Genomic DNA, 17,309 nt, shown 5'->3' on the forward strand with positions numbered 1-17,309 from the left:
CCCTGGCACCCTTGAAAGATGTAGGAATCGCAATATTTTTTGCAATTCCTACATGAATCCCGTTTTGCAAGTCCTTAATAGCGATTCCTTAATAATCGCTATTAAGGAATCGCAAAACGGGACAATGATGAATCTAGCAGTTAGTTAGTACACAGCCATTGGGCCCTACTGACTGGATGGATGTTGTGTGAACAATTGTTTTGAATATCATACACTATATACAGGTGGCATGAGCATCATCAGGTTAAGTCATTTTCTGACCCACTAGGGTTGGATTTTAGGTGGTACATTCAAACTCCTATCCAATCACAGACTCCAGGGAGGCTGATTTTCACACTATCAACCATGGGAAAAGGCCCCCTAGGGATGAATCATTTGTGACATGGAGCCCAACTCGCAAACTCAGGAATGATGTGTATTATTATACGTGGTCCTCTGCTTAAATGATTAACAAGTTTGTTGAATTCATAGTTTGTTTGTTAAGAATGATATGAATTGCTTATTTATTTGAATTGAGCATCCAGTAACACTCTCATAGGAAGTATTTACTCTTTCAATAATGTTCCTGTGTTACAATGCGATGGGAGAAGTATTTCCCTAACTAGGGATATATTTTTAGCAATAGGGAATCCAGTTTGCAAATCCATGAATATTGCACATTGTTGTACGTGGTCCTGCGCTATAATGACAAAAAAGTTGGCCAAATCTATATAGTGAGAGCTGATGTGAATTGTTTATTTACAATGTTCACCAACACAGGCTGGGATACTTCATTAATGACGCATATGTGCTCGACTTTTATTTTAAAAATACAAAGCGACTGCATGTGTATAGTTTTCTGATTTATTAAGATTGGCAACCTATATATATATATATATATACAGCTCGAAATCCTCGCCCCAATCCAGTGGCAAAAATGAACCGCACTCACACGGGGGAACGTTTAGGTGATCGCTTCTTTAATGGTATGTAAACAGACGCGTTTCGGCTGGTAGCCTTCGTCGGTGTTTACTGCACCAGGAAATTACATCACAGAAATAGTATCAGTCCGATTGTGGACACAAAGAAGGGACTATTCACCCCTATGATCATGCGAGTGACATATTGGAATTCGCATTATGCTAAACCTCCTACCAAATGTAGACATTAGCGTACACAGGGTTCAAGTAGCATTTAGCCGTGTATCGGCATATCTCCCAGTAATTATCCTACTAGGAGCCTCCCGCATCAGGTTTGCTTAACGTGTTACGCATGTATTACAATAATCACAGTTCATTCAATGACCAACTCATATGCAAAACCTGTTCTGCAGGAATTATTCATATAGCCGTGTATCGGCAACAGTCCCTTCTGTAATTAACTCGTCCCACACTACACTAATTCTTATTCGGGGCAAAAAACACACAAAAACATATCCTATTACATATCCAATTCTTAAACGATACCCTCATATCAGTTTCATATAGGTTACTTCAATATCTTAAATACAGTAGCTAAGGTGTGACACCATATCTAGTCCTTACTATGAGAAGCCTCCCATATTTCATTTAAAATACAATGTAAACCAACACCATTCTCTATTGCAAAATTACAGAATCAAAATTTCAAGTTCAAAGAACTACAAAGGTCAGAAATTCCATTAGTTGACTGCAGACAGTTGAATGCTGATAGATACACAGGATAATCTAACATAACTCATCAGTACTCCCTATCAATTTAGTGCACACCTATTGTTTTTATGTGGTACGGGCCATGGTTCTGCCGTCTATTTGCCTAGATGGACCAGCAAATCCTCCCCACTATTCATACCACCAGGGTGTTTGGTCCTTAAATCAATTATATACCTCGATTCGAGGCGACGTAGCTTACGTAGCCGGTCACCTCCCCTGATGTTGAACGGGATAAAATCCAGTCCAAAAAACATCAGTTTGGTTCGGTCCTTTCGATGTTGCTCGGCAAAATGCCTCGCCACCGGATAGGCCGGGTCCACCCTGTCTATAGCTCTCATGTGCTCCAGTATTTAAATTTTTAGTTCGTGCACAGTGCTTCCAACGTACCTGAGCCCACATGGGCATATCAGGCAGTAGACAGCAAAGGGGGTACTGCACGTAATGAATTTGCTTATCGTTCTGTTTTTCCCTGTGTCTGGGATTGTGTAGGATAGGACACGCTTACTGCCGGCACAGGCTTTGCACTTCCCACATGGGAAAAAGCCTTTCATATCCTTTAATGTGCCGACCTTAGGCGGGATCTTTTCCAAATGGCTTCTCACTAGTAGATCCTTTAGTGATCTCGACTTCTTGAACGTTATAAGAGGGAATGGTGGTAAATCCTCTTTAATAACGGCATCTGTTTTTAAAATGTGCCAATTTTTTCGTAGAATCCTTCTTAGTTCATTGGATTCTGTTGAGTATGGTGTAACCATTCTGAATTTACCTTCCATCTTTTTTGTCACACTGGTGTCCCTGTCCTGTAAGAGTTTCAGTCTGGGGATAGTTCTTACTTTTGCTAGAGTTTTATCTAGATTTTCTTGCTCATAACCCCTCATTCTGAATCTTTTTAAGCTTTCAGTTGCTGCTGCTTCAAAGTCTCGTTCCTTAGAGCTATTCCTTCGCAGCCTCAGTAATTCTCCATACGGTATACTCTGTACCAATTTAGGTGGATGGCTACTATTGGCACACAAAATGGAGTTTCCTGCAGTTGGCTTACGGAAGAGGGCAGTCTGGATCCTTCCCTCCTCAATGAAGACCTTCAGGTCCAAATAGTCCGCTGCCACCGGACTAATTGTTCCCGAAAAGTGTAGGCCATAATCATTGTCATTCAGGACATCCACATACCGACCGGCCTCCTCCACCGTCCCCTGCCACACAATGAAGAGGTCGTCGATATATCGATGCCACTGAATTACCCTGCCTCCATGGGGAGTCTGCCCCGTCCTGGGCACCCGCTCCTCCCACCAGCCCACGAAGAGATTCGCGAAGCTGGGAGCAAAGCAGGTGCCCATCGCGGTCCCAGACGTCTGTCTGTAAAATTGCTCCTCGAACAGAAATATATTGTTCGTGAGGCAAAATTCTGCGAACTCCATTATCATCTCATTATGTTTCGAGAACTGTAACTGACGTTGCTCTAGAAAGTACTTCATGGCTAGTAAACCATGTTCATGCTTGATGATGGTGTACAAGCTAGTGATGTCTAGTACCATGAGCACATAACTAGGATCCCAATTGATTGCAGTTATTTTATTCAGGAAATCCTTCGTGTCCTTCACATAGGACTGTAACTGAACAACAAAAGGAAAAAGATAATGGTCCACAAACATTGATAAGTGTTCGGTCAGTCCATTTACCGAGGAGACAATGGGTCTTTCCTGAATAAAATAACTGCAATCAATTGGGATCCTAGTTATGTGCTCATGGTACTAGACATCACTAGCTTGTACACCATCATCAAGCATGAGCATGGTTTACTAGCCATGAAGTACTTTCTAGAGCAACGTCAGTTACGGTTCTCGAAACATAATGAGATGATAATGGAGTTCGCAGAATTTTGCCTCACGAACAATATATTTCTGTTCGAGGAGCAATTTTACAGACAGACGTCTGGGACCGCGATGGGCACCTGCTTTGCTCCCAGCTTCGCGAATCTCTTCGTGGGCTGGTGGGAGGAGCGGGTGCCCAGGACGGGGCAGACTCCCCATGGAGGCAGGGTAATTCAGTGGCATCGATATATCGACAACCTCTTCATTGTGTGGCAGGGGACGGTGGAGGAGGCCGGTCGGTATGTGGATGTCCTGAATGACAATGATTATGGCCTACACTTTTCGGGAACAATTAGTCCGGTGGCAGCGGACTATTTGGACCTGAAGGTCTTCATTGAGGAGGGAAGGATCCAGACTGCCCTCTTCCGTAAGCCAACTGCAGGAAACTCCATTTTGTGTGCCAATAGTAGCCATCCACCTAAATTGGTACAGAGTATACCGTATGGAGAATTACTGAGGCTGCGAAGGAATAGCTCTAAGGAATGAGACTTTGAAGCAGCAGCAACTGAAAGCTTAAAAAGATTCAGAATGAGGGGTTATGAGCAAGAAAATCTAGATAAAACTCTAGCAAAAGTAAGAACTATCCCCAGACTGAAACTCTTACAGGACAGGGACACCAGTGTGACAAAAAAGATGGAAGGTAAATTCAGAATGGTTACACCATACTCAACAGAATCCAATGAACTAAGAAGGATTCTACGAAAAAATTGGCACATTTTAAAAACAGATGCCGTTATTAAAGAGGATTTACCACCATTCCCTCTTATAACGTTCAAGAAGTCGAGATCACTAAAGGATCTACTAGTGAGAAGCCATTTGGAAAAGATCCCGCCTAAGGTCGGCACATTAAAGGATATGAAAGGCTTTTTCCCATGTGGGAAGTGCAAAGCCTGTGCCGGCAGTAAGTGTGTCCTATCCTACACAATCCCAGACACAGGGAAAAACAGAACGATAAGCAAATTCATTACGTGCAGTACCCCCTTTGCTGTCTACTGCCTGATATGCCCATGTGGGCTCAGGTACGTGGGAAGCACTGTGCACAAACTAAAAATTCGAATACTGGAGCACATGAGAGCTATAGACAGGGTGGACCCGGCCTATCCGGTGGCGAGGCATTTTGCCGAGCAACATCGAAAGGACCGAACCAAACTGATGTTTTTTGGACTGGATTTTATCCCGTTCAACATCAGGGGAGGTGACCGGCTACGTAAGCTACGTCGCCTCGAATCGAGGTATATAATTGATTTAAGGACCAAACACCCTGGTGGTATGAATAGTGTGGAGGATTTGCTGGTCCATCTAGGCAAATAGACGGCAGAACCATGGCCCGTACCACATAAAAACAATAGGTGTGCACTAAATTGATAGGGAGTACTGATGAGTTATGTTAGATTATCCTGTGTATCTATCAGCATTCAACTGTCTGCAGTCAACTAATGGAATTTCTGACCTTTGTAGTTCTTTGAACTTGAAATTTTGATTCTGTAATTTTGCAATAGAGAATGGTGTTGGTTTACATTGTATTTGAAATGAAATATGGGAGGCTTCTCATAGTAAGGACTAGATATGGTGTCACACCTTAGCTACTGTATTTAAGATATTGAAGTAACCTATATGAAACTGATATGAGGGTATCGTTTAAGAATTGGATATGTAATAGGATATGTTTTTGTGTGTTTTTTGCCCCGAATAAGAATTAGTGTAGTGTGGGACGAGTTAATTACAGAAGGGACTGTTGCCGATACACGGCTATATGAATAATTCCTGCAGAACAGGTTTTGCATATGAGTTGGTCATTGAATGAACTGTGATTATTGTAATACATGCGTAACACGTTAAGCAAACCTGATGCGGGAGGCTCCTAGTAGGATAATTACTGGGAGATATGCCGATACACGGCTAAATGCTACTTGAACCCTGTGTACGCTAACGTCTACATTTGGTAGGAGGTTTAGCATAATGCGAATTCCAATATGTCACTCGCATGATCATAGGGGTGAATAGTCCCTTCTTTGTGTCCACAATCGGACTGATACTATTTCTGTGATGTAATTTCCTGGTGCAGTAAACACCGACGAAGGCTACCAGCCGAAACGCGTCTGTTTACATACCATTAAAGAAGCGATCACCTAAACGTTCCCCCGTGTGAGTGCGGTTCATTATTGCCACTGGATTGGGGCGAGGATTTCGAGCTGTATGTGTTAGCGACTCCCACAGCCGCTTGCCGCACCCGCCGAAGAGTGCTCTGAAGTAAGGTGGGAAGTGAGCGGAAATATATATATATATATATATATATATATATATATATATGTGTGTGTTTGTCCTGACCTTGGTCGACGCAACACTTCCCCGGCAGCTCCGCGAGACGAGCATCGCCACAGCAGCCTCTGCAGCAGAGTTCGAGCCTCGCGCCCGACTCTACCACAGGTTCTGCCTCATTTTTGGGACATCGCGCTGACAAACTCTGTGTTTAAATTGTGCATTTCTGTGTTTGTGTTTTAAATCCCACAGGTCTCTGCTCTTCATTTACTTTGCACTTCGCGCCTCCCGCCCTCAAGCTCCGTCGCACTCCCCACATAGCCCCGCCCCCCCTACAAGGCTCCCGCCCGCCTCCTCCTCGATCCCACCCGCCTCCCCTTCATTACGGCGACCGCTGCGCGGTCGGACACGCTTTGGCGCTCCTAAGGCAAGCCCGTGTGCGCCCGTCTGTGCCTGGACCACGCCCAGCGCCAGGAACCCTGGATCCCCGGGCATCCACCGCTATACCTTCGCCAGCCTCCTCGCACTCAGACCCAGCCTCCTCGAGCACTGCGTACGAGCCTCGCCCAACAACACCCAAGGAGCCTTCTTGTGCGCCCACTGCCGAAGCACCCTCCCCATAGAAACCACGCCCATAGCCAGCAACGCACAACCTGCCACCAAAACCTCCAACACTATCAGCTGTATCCTTCTCAACGTACCGTCCCTTCACCAACACGCCATAAAGATATGGGACTTACTTGACACTCTCACCCCTGACCTGGACAAATGCGAGCTCCGGACCAGACATCGCCACAGCTATACCAGACGGCTACAAGCTCAAGAGGATAGACCGCCCAAACCGCCTGGGAGGAGGCCTCGCCATCGCACACAAAGCCTCCCTCCAAATCTCCACCACCAGTCCTAGCAGCTCTCTTCCCAACATAGAACACCTCCACTTCCAGATCCACACCTACCCCAGAACTACGGTACGGGGCACGCTCATCTACAGACCACCAGGACCTCAGGCTCAACACACTACCACCATCACAGAACACGCCGCTTCCCACACCATCACCTCGACAAACTACATTCTGCTCGGAGACCTAAATTTCCACCTCGAGAACCGCCATGACCCCGACTCCAACGCTCTACTTGAAAATCTCGCCAACCTTGGACTCAAGCAACTGGTAAACACTCCCACCCACATTGCAGGACACACCCTGGACTCCATCTTCACGGGATGATCAAACATCCGTGTTACCAACACCACCCGGCACTCCTGGACAGGCCACCACTGCATCCATTTAACTTTCACATTCAGCACCGCACCCAAACAAGCCCCGTGCCCGCCTCGACGGAACTGGAGTAAGGTCACTGAAGACCTCCTCAACGCCACCCTCCTCCTTGACCCCTCTCAGCCACCGCAAACACCAACGCTGCTGCCAAAGAACTCCATCGGTGGATCGGCAGCTGCGCTGACACACTATCCCCTCTCTGACAAACAAGCACCAAACGCCCTCCTAAGGCTGCCTGGTTCACCACCAAACTCCTAGAGGCCAGACGCACCTGCAGGCGCCTCGAGAAAACGTGGAGGAACCAGAAGACCACTGAAGCCCACACCGACCACAAAGTTGCCATAAAGAACTACCCCAGCTGATAAGGGACACCAAAAGAATCTTCATCAGGGAAAAAATCAACGCCAACGCAGCCAACACAAGGGAACTCTTCAACATCATCAAGCATCTCACCCAACCCCCATGCGAACCCTCTGACATTACACCCTCCCAAGATCTCTCCAACAAGCTCAGCACCTTCTTCCACCAGAAGATTATGACCCTTTACAACAACTGCAACAAACCAATGACTGCCTTCACCCCTACGGCCACTAATACCGCCAAACCCACCATCACCACCTGGAACCCCGCATCCATCGAACTTGTCGCCACCACCATGAAGAACTCCACGGACCCCTCCCCCCTCACATCATCCACAGAGTCTCTACGGCCATCGCTCCCGAGCTAACCTGCACCATCAACTCCTACCTGGCCTCCGGCACCTGCCCCATGAACTGGAAATGGGCACAAGTGAAGCCCCTCCTCAAAAAACCTTCAGCCGACCCTGCCGACCTCAAGAACTACCGACCCATCTCCCTACTCTCCTTCACTGCAAAGGTCACAGAAAGGCTCATGAACGCCCAGCTGACAACCTTCATCAAAGATAACTGCATCCTGGACCCCTCCCAATCCGTATTCTGCAGCAACCACAGTACCGAGACAGCCCTGATCGCCGCCACCGACGACATCCGGATTTTTCTCGACCAGGGCCACACCACAGCCCTCATCCTCCTGGACCTCTCCACAGTCTTCGACACCATCTCTCACCGCACACTAACCACCAGGCTCCACGACGCAGGAATTCAGGGAGACCCCTCAACTGGATCTGATTCTTCCTCTCCGAGAGAACACAGAGGGTCATGCTCCCCCCTTCCTCTCTGAACACACCAACATCATCTGCGGAGTCCCACAGGATCTTCTCTGAGCCCTACTTTATTCAACATTTACATGGCCCCCATCACCACTATCGCCAGTCAGCACGGCCTCCGCATCGTGTCCTACGCTGACGACGCCGAGCTCATCCTCTCCCTCACCAGCAACCCAGAGGATAGTAGACTCAGTTTCCATGAAGGAATGAAAAACGTGGCCGCATGGATGAAAGACAGCTACCTCAAACTCAACTCCGACAAAACTGAGGTGCTCATCTTCGGACCACGCCTCTCTGCATAGAACGACTCCTGGTGGCCTTCTGCCCTCGGACCCCCACCAACCCCTATTGATCACGCTCAGAACCTTGGCATAATCCTCAACTCCTCCCTCTCCATGAACCGCCAAATCAACGCCATCTTCTCCGCCAGTTTCAACTGCCTCCGGATCCTACGCAAGACTTTCAAGTGGATCCCCCAAGACTGCAGAAAGACCGCCACCCACGCACTCATCACCAGCAGGCTCGACTACAGCAACGCCCTCTACGCCGGAATCAACAAATCCCTACTGCGCAAACTCCAAACCATCCAAAACGCAGCCGCCAGACTCATCCTAGGGATTCCATGCCACGAACACATGACCCTACACCTGCGAGAACTCCACTGTCTCCCTGTCAAAAAAAGGGTCACCTACAAACTACTCACCCACGCCTACAAATCCCTCAACAACATCGGACCCAAGTACCTCAACGGCCGAATGAGCTTACAAGCACCCAAGAGAAACCTCCGCTTAGCAGTCCTTGCTCTAGCAGAGGTCCCACGTATCCACCAAAGCAGAGCTGGGGGGAAAGCTTTCTCCTACACCGCAGCCACAGCATGGAACACTCTCCCAGTAGAAATAAGACACTCACCAACCCTGCACACCCTCAGACGGGCTCTCAAGACCTGGCTTTTCGAATGACCGGAGCAGCCTACTTTTTCCCTCCCTCAGCGCCTTGAGGTCCTCACGGGTGAGTAGCGCGCTTTACCAACCCCTGATTGATTGATATAACCACTCTAAGATGCTGCTGAAAAAGATGGCACACTGCACTCTATTGTTTGCCCTGTGTCTGTGTTATGCTGTAATGGGGCACTATTGGTGTGTTTCACTGAGGCAAGGCTCACTGACCCATGAAATAGGCTGAGGGCAGAAACGCGTCGGGCCTTGAAAGTTGACTTTGAATAAACACGTTGGTGTGTCTGAGAAGCAAGTGAACGAGGTGATTTTCGGCCGGTGTAGTGATAAAAAGGTGTGCGTTTCTATTTTTGGCCACTCCCATCATGATTATATTCAGCCATTGCTGGGGGCAGCGAGGGATTGAGAAATGTGGTGGTGAAAGCTCTGATAGATGCACACAATTATTAAAGAATGATATTATTTTAAAATGTAATAATAAGCATAATTTAAAATTATACAATTACCCTTTATTGAATAATTAATAATTATTTAAATTAATTCGAGCACATAACTGTAAAAAAATGTTATTACCCATTAAATACAAATATAAGTAACTGGATTTTTTTTAATCATTGTTTAAAAAATTATATATACATTAAAATAATATATTATAAATTAATTCTCTGATATACATTTAATCTAATGAGTTAATGAGCTGTACCATTTTATTTCAATAGTTTTAGGTTAATAATAAATGCTTACAATTAATTTACATCATACATTAAAATATTTTAATTTAGTTTTTTTAAAGATTAAAAAACTTTTTCATATACTTTCCCATAGGAAGATCTGTGTCTTGGTGGTGGCGCTCTCTGGCTATGTGTGAAAAGATACTGGTTGTCATTTTACACTCCTAGTTCCTATTGTGGGAGGCTCCACCACCTGGCGTGACAAATAAGTCTAAAAGAAGCTGTAAATGTGCGATTGTAAAAGAAAAAAGAAAAAAGTGTAGATGTACTCGTAGATGCAGGAGTAGATTGACACTTGAGTAAATCTACATGTGCAAATTAACCATTGTGAATCAGGCCCATTATTTGATTATATTATTAATATGAAATATATGTTTTTGAATGAGACAAATGAACAGTGCTTACCTTCATCGAAGACCGAGACGAGAAGCACCAGCTCCTGCACGCTAGCCTGGGTCTGCTCAGCAGTCAGAGTTCCTGGGGGGAGAGAGACAGAATGAAAGATCAATGGTTGGATGATAGTAATAGGTGCAGATGTTTACACAGAGCTGGGAAAGGCCATCCAGTGGTGCAGATACAGACTGCTCCCATGCCCACTGCACTGAGAAGCTTTTACACAGTTCTATGCGCTGCTCACTGTCCATGTCCCAGAGATGGTGGTCCAGGGTCCACTAGACAGTACGCTTGTGGCACTCCTGCAGACCGGAGCCGGGCTTGGGTTTGTGGTTAGCACACAAACAGGCTTTCATGTGTGCTGGGGCCAAAGGTTTCACATGTAGTCTGGTTACTCAGGGCAGGGCTGCAGGGCAGTTCATCATGCAGGGGACATTCCTGTCCCAACAGGGCTACGTTCCAAATATCCACCCTGGCCAAGTTGCCCGATTGACGGCTCCTACGATGCTGCATATGTTTTAGGTCTGGTACCAACTCTAAACCTTTAGATTTCAGAGAAATGTATGGTGGAATATGGTGTGGCATGGTGTGACGTGGTGTGGTATGACGTGGTGTGGTATGACGTGGTGTGGTATGACGTGGTGTAAGATGATGTGATGTGGTGGGGCATAGTGTGATGCTCTGTTGCATGGTGTGGTGTGGTGAGATATGGTATGACATGATGTGATGCTCTGTGAAATGGTGCGTTGTGATGCAGTGTGTCATGGTGTGGTATGGCGTGGTGTGGTATGACGTGGTGTGGTATGACTTGGTGTTGGATGATGTGATGTGGTCTGGTATGACGTGGTGTGGTATGATGTGGTGTGGTATGACGTGGTGTGGTATGACGTGGTGTGGTATGACGTGGTGTGGTATGACGTGGTGTGGTATGACTTGGTGTTGGATGATGTGATGTGGTATGACGTGGTGCGGTATGATGGGGTGTGGTATGACGTGGTGTGGTATGACGTGGTGTGGTATGACTTGGTGTTGGATGATGTGATGTGGTATGACGTGGTGCGGTATGATGGGGTGTGGTATGACGTGGTGTGGTATGACGTGGTGTGGTATGACGTGGTGTGGTATGACGTGGTGTGGTATGACGTGGTGTGGTATGACTTGGTGTTGGATGATGTGATGTGGTATGGTATGACGTGGTGTAGTATGACGTGGTGTGGTATGATGTGGTGTGGTATGACGTGGTGTGGTATGACGTGGTGTGGTATGACGTGGTGTGGTATGACTTGGTGTTGGATGATGTGATGTGGTATGACGTGGTGCGGTATGATGGGGTGTGGTATGACGTGGTGTGGTATGACTTGGTGTGGATTGATGTGGTGTGGTATGACGTGGTGTGGTATGACGTGGTGTGGTATGACTTGGTGTGGATTGATGTGGTGTGGTATGACGTGGTGTGGTATGACATGGTGTGGTATGACGTGGTGCGGATTGATGTGGTATGGTATGACGTGGTGTGGTATGACGTGGTGTGGTATGACGTGGTGTGGTATGACTTGGTGTGGATTGATGTGGTGTGGTATGACGTGGTGTGGTATGACGTGGTGTGGTATGACGTGGTGTGGTATGACGTGGTGTGGTATGACGTGGTGTGGTATGACTTGGTGTTGGATGATGTGATGTGGTCTGGTATGACGTGGTGTGGTATGACGTGGTGTGGTATGACGTGGTGTGGTATGACGTGGTGTGGTATGACGTGGTGTGGTATGACTTGGTGTTGGATGATGTGATGTGGTCTGGTATGACGTGGTGTGGTATGACGTGGTGTGGTATGACTTGGTGTGGATTGATGTGGTGTGGTATGACGTGGTGCGGTATGACGTGGTGTGGTATGACATGGTGTGGTATGACGTGGTGTGGTATGACTTGGTGTTGGATGATGTGATGTGGTGTGGTATGACGTGGTGTGGATTGATGTGGTGTGGTATGACTTGGTGTGGATTGATGTGGTGTGGTATGACATGGTGTGGATTGATGTGGTATGGTATGACGTGGTGTGGTATGACGTGGTGTGGTATGACTTGGTGTTGGATGATGTGATGTGGTCTGGTATGACGTGGTGTGGTATGACGTGGTGTGGTATGACTTGGTGTGGATTGATGTGGTGTGGTATGACGTGGTGTGGTATGACATGGTGTGGTATGACGTGGTGTGGTATGACTTGGTGTTGGATGATATGATGTGATGTGGTGTGGTATGACGTGGTGTGGTATGACATGGTGTGGTATGACGTGGTGTGGTATGACTTGGTGTTGGATGATGTGATGTGGTGTGGTATGACGTGGTGTGGATTGATGTGGTGTGGTATGACTTGGTGTGGATTGATGTGGTGTGGTATGACGTGGTGTGGATTGATGTGGTATGGTATGACGTGGTGTGGTATGACGTGGTGTGGTATGACGTGGTGTGGTATGACGTGGTGTGGTATGACTTGGTGTGGATTGATGTGGTGTGGTATGACGTGGTGTGGATTGATGTGGTATGGTATGACGTGGTGTGGTATGACGTGGTGTGGTATGACGTGGTGTGGTATGACGTGGTGTGGTATGACTTGGTGTTGGATGATGTGATGTGGTGTGGTATGACGTGGTGTGGATTGATGTGGTGTGGTATGACTTGGTGTGGATTGATGTGGTGTGGTATGACGTGGTGTGGATTGATGTGGTATGGTATGACGTGGTGTGGTATGACGTGGTGTGGTATGACGTGGTGTGGTATGACGTGGTGTGGTATGACTTGGTGTTGGATGATGTGATGTGGTCTGGTATGACGTGGTGTGGTATGATGTGGTGTGGTATGACGTGGTGTGGTATGACGTGGTGTGGTATGACGTGGTGTGGTATGACGTGGTGTGGTATGATGTGGTGTGGTATGACGTGGTGTGCTATGACGTGGTGTGGTATGACTTGGTGTGGATTGATGTGGTATGGTATGACGTGGTGTGGTATGACGTGTTGTGGTATGACGTGGTGTGGTATGACTTGGTGTTGGATGATGTGATGTGGTCTGGGAAAGGCCATCCAGTGGTGCAGATACAGACTGCTCCCATGCCCACTGCACTGAGAAGCTTTTACACAGTTCTATGCGCTGCTCACTGTCCATGTCCCAGAGATGGTGGTCCAGGGTCCACTAGACAGTACGCTTGTGGCACTCCTGCAGACCGGAGCCGGGCTTGGGTTTGTGGTTAGCACACAAACAGGCTTTCATGTGTGCTGGGGCCAAAGGTTTCACATGTAGTCTGGTTACTCAGGGCAGGGCTGCAGGGCAGTTCATCATGCAGGGGACATTCCTGTCCCAACAGGGCTACGTTCCAAATATCCACCCTGGCCAAGTTGCCCGATTGACGGCTCCTACGATGCTGCATATGTTTTAGGTCTGGTACCAACTCTAAACCTTTAGATTTCAGAGAAATGTATGGTGGAATATGGTGTGGCATGGTATGACGTGGTGTGGTATGATGTGGTGTGGTATGACGTGGTGTGGTATGACGTGGTGTGCTATGACGTGGTGTGGTATGACTTGGTGTGGATTGACGTGGTGTGGTATGATGTGGTGTGGTATGACGTGGTGTGGTATGACGTGGTGTGGTATGATGTGGTGTGGTATGACATGGTGTGGTATGACGTGGTGTGGTATGACGTGGTGTGGTATGACGTGGTGTGGTATGATGTGGTGTGGTATGACGTGGTGTGGTATGACGTGGTGTGGTATGACTTGGTGTGGATTGATGTGGTATGGTATGACGTGGTGTGGTATGACGTGGTGTGGTATGACGTGGTGTGGTATGACGTGTTGTGGTTTGACGTGGTGTGGTATGACGTGGTGTAAGATGATGTGATGTGGTATGACGTGGTGTGGTATGACGTGGTGTGGTATGACGTGGTGTGGTATGATGTGGTGTGGTATGACGTGGTGTGGTATGACTTGGTGTGGATTAATGTGGTATGGTATGACGTGGTGTGGTATGACGTGTTGTGGTATGACGTGGTGTGGTATGACGTGGTGTGGTATGACGTGGTGTGGTATGACGTGGTGTGGTATGACGTGGTGTGGTATGACGTGGTGTGGTATGATGTGGTGTGGTATGACGTGGTGTGGTATGACTTGGTGTGGATTAATGTGGTATGGTATGACGTGGTGTGGTATGACGTGTTGTGGTATGACGTGGTGTGGTATGACTTGGTGTTGGATGATGTGAAGTGGTCTGGTATGACGTAGTGTGGTATGATGTGGTGTGGTATGACGTGGTGTAGTATGATGTGGTGTGGTATGACGTGGTGTGGTATGACGTGGTGTGGTATGACTTGGTGTGGATTGATGTGGTGTGGTATGACGTGGTGTGGTATGACGTGGTGTGGTATGACGTGGTGTGGTATGACGTGGTGTGGTATGACGTGGTGTGGTATGATGTGTTGTGGTGTGACGTGGTGTGGTATGACGTGGTGTAAGATGATGTGATGTGGTCTGGTATGACGTGGTGTGGTATGACGTGGTGTGGTATGACGTGGTGTGGTATGACGTGGTGTGGTATGACGTGGTGTGGTATGACGTGGTGTGGTATGATGTGGTGTGGTATGACGTGGTGTGGTATGACGTGGTGTGGTATGACTTGGTGTGGATTGATGTGGTATGGTATGACGTGGTGTGGTATGACGTGTTGTGGTATGACGTGGTGTGGTATGACTTGGTGTTGGATGATGTGATGTGGTCTGGTATGACGTGGTGTGGTATGATGTGGTGTGGTATGACGTGGTGTGGTATGACGTGGTGTGGTATGATGTGGTATGGTATGATGTGATGTGGTATGACGTGGTGTGGATTGATGTGGTGTGGATTGATGTGGTATGGTATGACGTGGTGTGGTATGATGTGTTGTGGTATGACGTGGTGTGGTATGACGTGTTGTGGTATGACGTGGTGTGGTATGACTTGGTGTTGGATGATGTGATGGAGTCTGGTATGACGTGGTGTGGTATGATGTGGTGTGGTATGACGTGGTGTGGTATGACGTGGTGTGGTATGACGTGGTGTGGTATGACGTGGTGTGGTATGATGTGGTATGGTATGATGTGGTGTGGTATGACGTGGTGTGGTATGGTGTGATGCGGTGTAGTATGATGTGATGCAGTTTGTCATGGTGCGGTGTGGCTTGTGCTGTTGCACGGCACGGTGTGAAATAATGTTGTGCTCTTTGTGAAGCACACATGCACCTATCGGCTTCTTTGTCTCGTATAGAAAGAATCATGGCGCTAGGATTAAAGCTCCCTGAAGAATCAAGGCGCTAGGATTAAAGCTCCCTGAAGAATCAAGGCGCTAGGATTAAAGCTCCCTGAAGAATCAAGGCGCTAGGATTAAAGCTCCCTGAAGAATCATGGAGCTAGGATTAAAGATCCCTGAAGAATCATGGCGCTAGGATTAAAGCTCCCTGAAGAATCATGGAGCTAGGATTAAAGATCCCTGAAGAATCATGGCGCTAGGATTAAAGATCCCTGAAGAATCATGGAGCTAGGATTAAAGATCCCTGAAGAATCATGGCGCTAGGATTAAAGATCCCTGAAGAATCATGGAGCTAGGATTAAAGATCCCTGAAGAATCATGGCGCTAGGATTAAAGATCCCTGAAGAATCATGGAGCTAGGATTAAAGATCCCTGAAGAATCATGGCGCTAGGATTAAAGATCCCTGAAGAATCATGGCGCTAGCGTTGAAGCCCCCTTCTCCCAGGCCTACCTGGCTTGCAGACCAGCAGCGCCCCGATCAGGCCCGCGTTGAAATCAGGGCTGGGGTCGGTGTGTGAAAAGTAGCTGTAGGTGAGGCAGGCCGAGTCCGCCTCCAGGGGCCCGTAGTTCTCCGGAATTTCCCAGACGTAGGTGTGGGTGTCACCAGGGGCCACCGCGTCATCGTCCTTCTCTGATTGGCTGCTCTCGTCATCATATCCCGCACCTGAAAGCGAACACAGACCCATTGTGTTATCTGTTCCATTTTCTTTAGAGGTTTCTCCTTTTTATAAACGTCCTTCTATGATGGAAGCCACTGCTTCACTGTGTACTAAAAAGCATTTCAATTGCCTCAAACGTGTCACACAAGAATTGCAAAAAGAACAATTGATGGACAGAATGCAGAACAATGTCACACATTCACCTCAGTACAGAGATCTGGGCCTAAATCCATCGTGTTTTTGCTCACCATGCCATTCCAGTTTTAATCCAGCCATATGCAAATCAGTCTTGACCCTGGGCCCCATGGGTACAGTCCAGCCCGAACTGCCAAGCCAGGTCCTCCCTGGACTGGAAACAAGCGTCCTAGGACCGGTTTCAGAGTAAGTCACCCTTCTTCAGCCAGGCTAGCTTGACTCCAGTGGCATGGAGAGCACGGGACCCGCGTCTGGGCATACCCGTCCCACTCAGGGTGACAAATGCAACAAGCACGTGCAATGCAATAAGTATCCCATTTACACAAGTTTGAGCTATAGTATTGACATTATAAATGACAATGCCTTTTATTTTTGTTTTCATTTTTAAAACATAAATAAAAGGCATTGTCATTTACAATGCCAATAGCTTAAACTCACATAAATGCAAGACCTATTGCATTGAAAATGCTTGAATGGAAGAAATACATTCTCACGATTTTTTTTTCAATCTCCCATTTTCCCCTTTTTTCCTTCTTAAACGTTGCCATGTATGGGTTACGGAGCCAACGGGACTAGCGCACCTGAAAACCGTTGCTCGTAAAAGGAAGGCCTAGGGCTTGAAAAGTGCTACCTCAGTGACGTTCAGTCATGTGGCCGCCGTGCGAGCCAATACACGTTTCAAGTTTGTTTACTCTTCAATTCCCATCAAATATTAGTCAATTAAAAGAAACAAATGAGCTAGATACCGATGCTACTCAAACACGAATTCAACAAAGCCAGAGT

General features: G+C 47.3%; 1 protein-coding gene across 1 annotated transcript in view; it reads right to left on the bottom strand.

The window, feature by feature from the left end:
• Window positions 1-17,309, bottom strand: part of LOC144784209 (coagulation factor VIII-like) — a 357,717-nt gene that overhangs the window by 176,440 nt on the left and 163,968 nt on the right. Inside the window, exons 4-5 of the mRNA XM_078662866.1 lie at window positions 16,124-16,336; window positions 10,350-10,421 (exon numbers count right to left, since the gene is read on the bottom strand). Of these exons, the coding sequence (XP_078518992.1) occupies window positions 10,350-10,421; window positions 16,124-16,336 (285 nt within the window). The remainder of the gene's footprint in view (window positions 1-10,349; window positions 10,422-16,123; window positions 16,337-17,309) is intronic.

Source organism: Lissotriton helveticus, chromosome 10, assembly GCF_964261635.1.
Source record: "Lissotriton helveticus chromosome 10, aLisHel1.1, whole genome shotgun sequence".
Taxonomy (NCBI): Eukaryota; Metazoa; Chordata; class Amphibia; order Caudata; family Salamandridae; genus Lissotriton; species Lissotriton helveticus.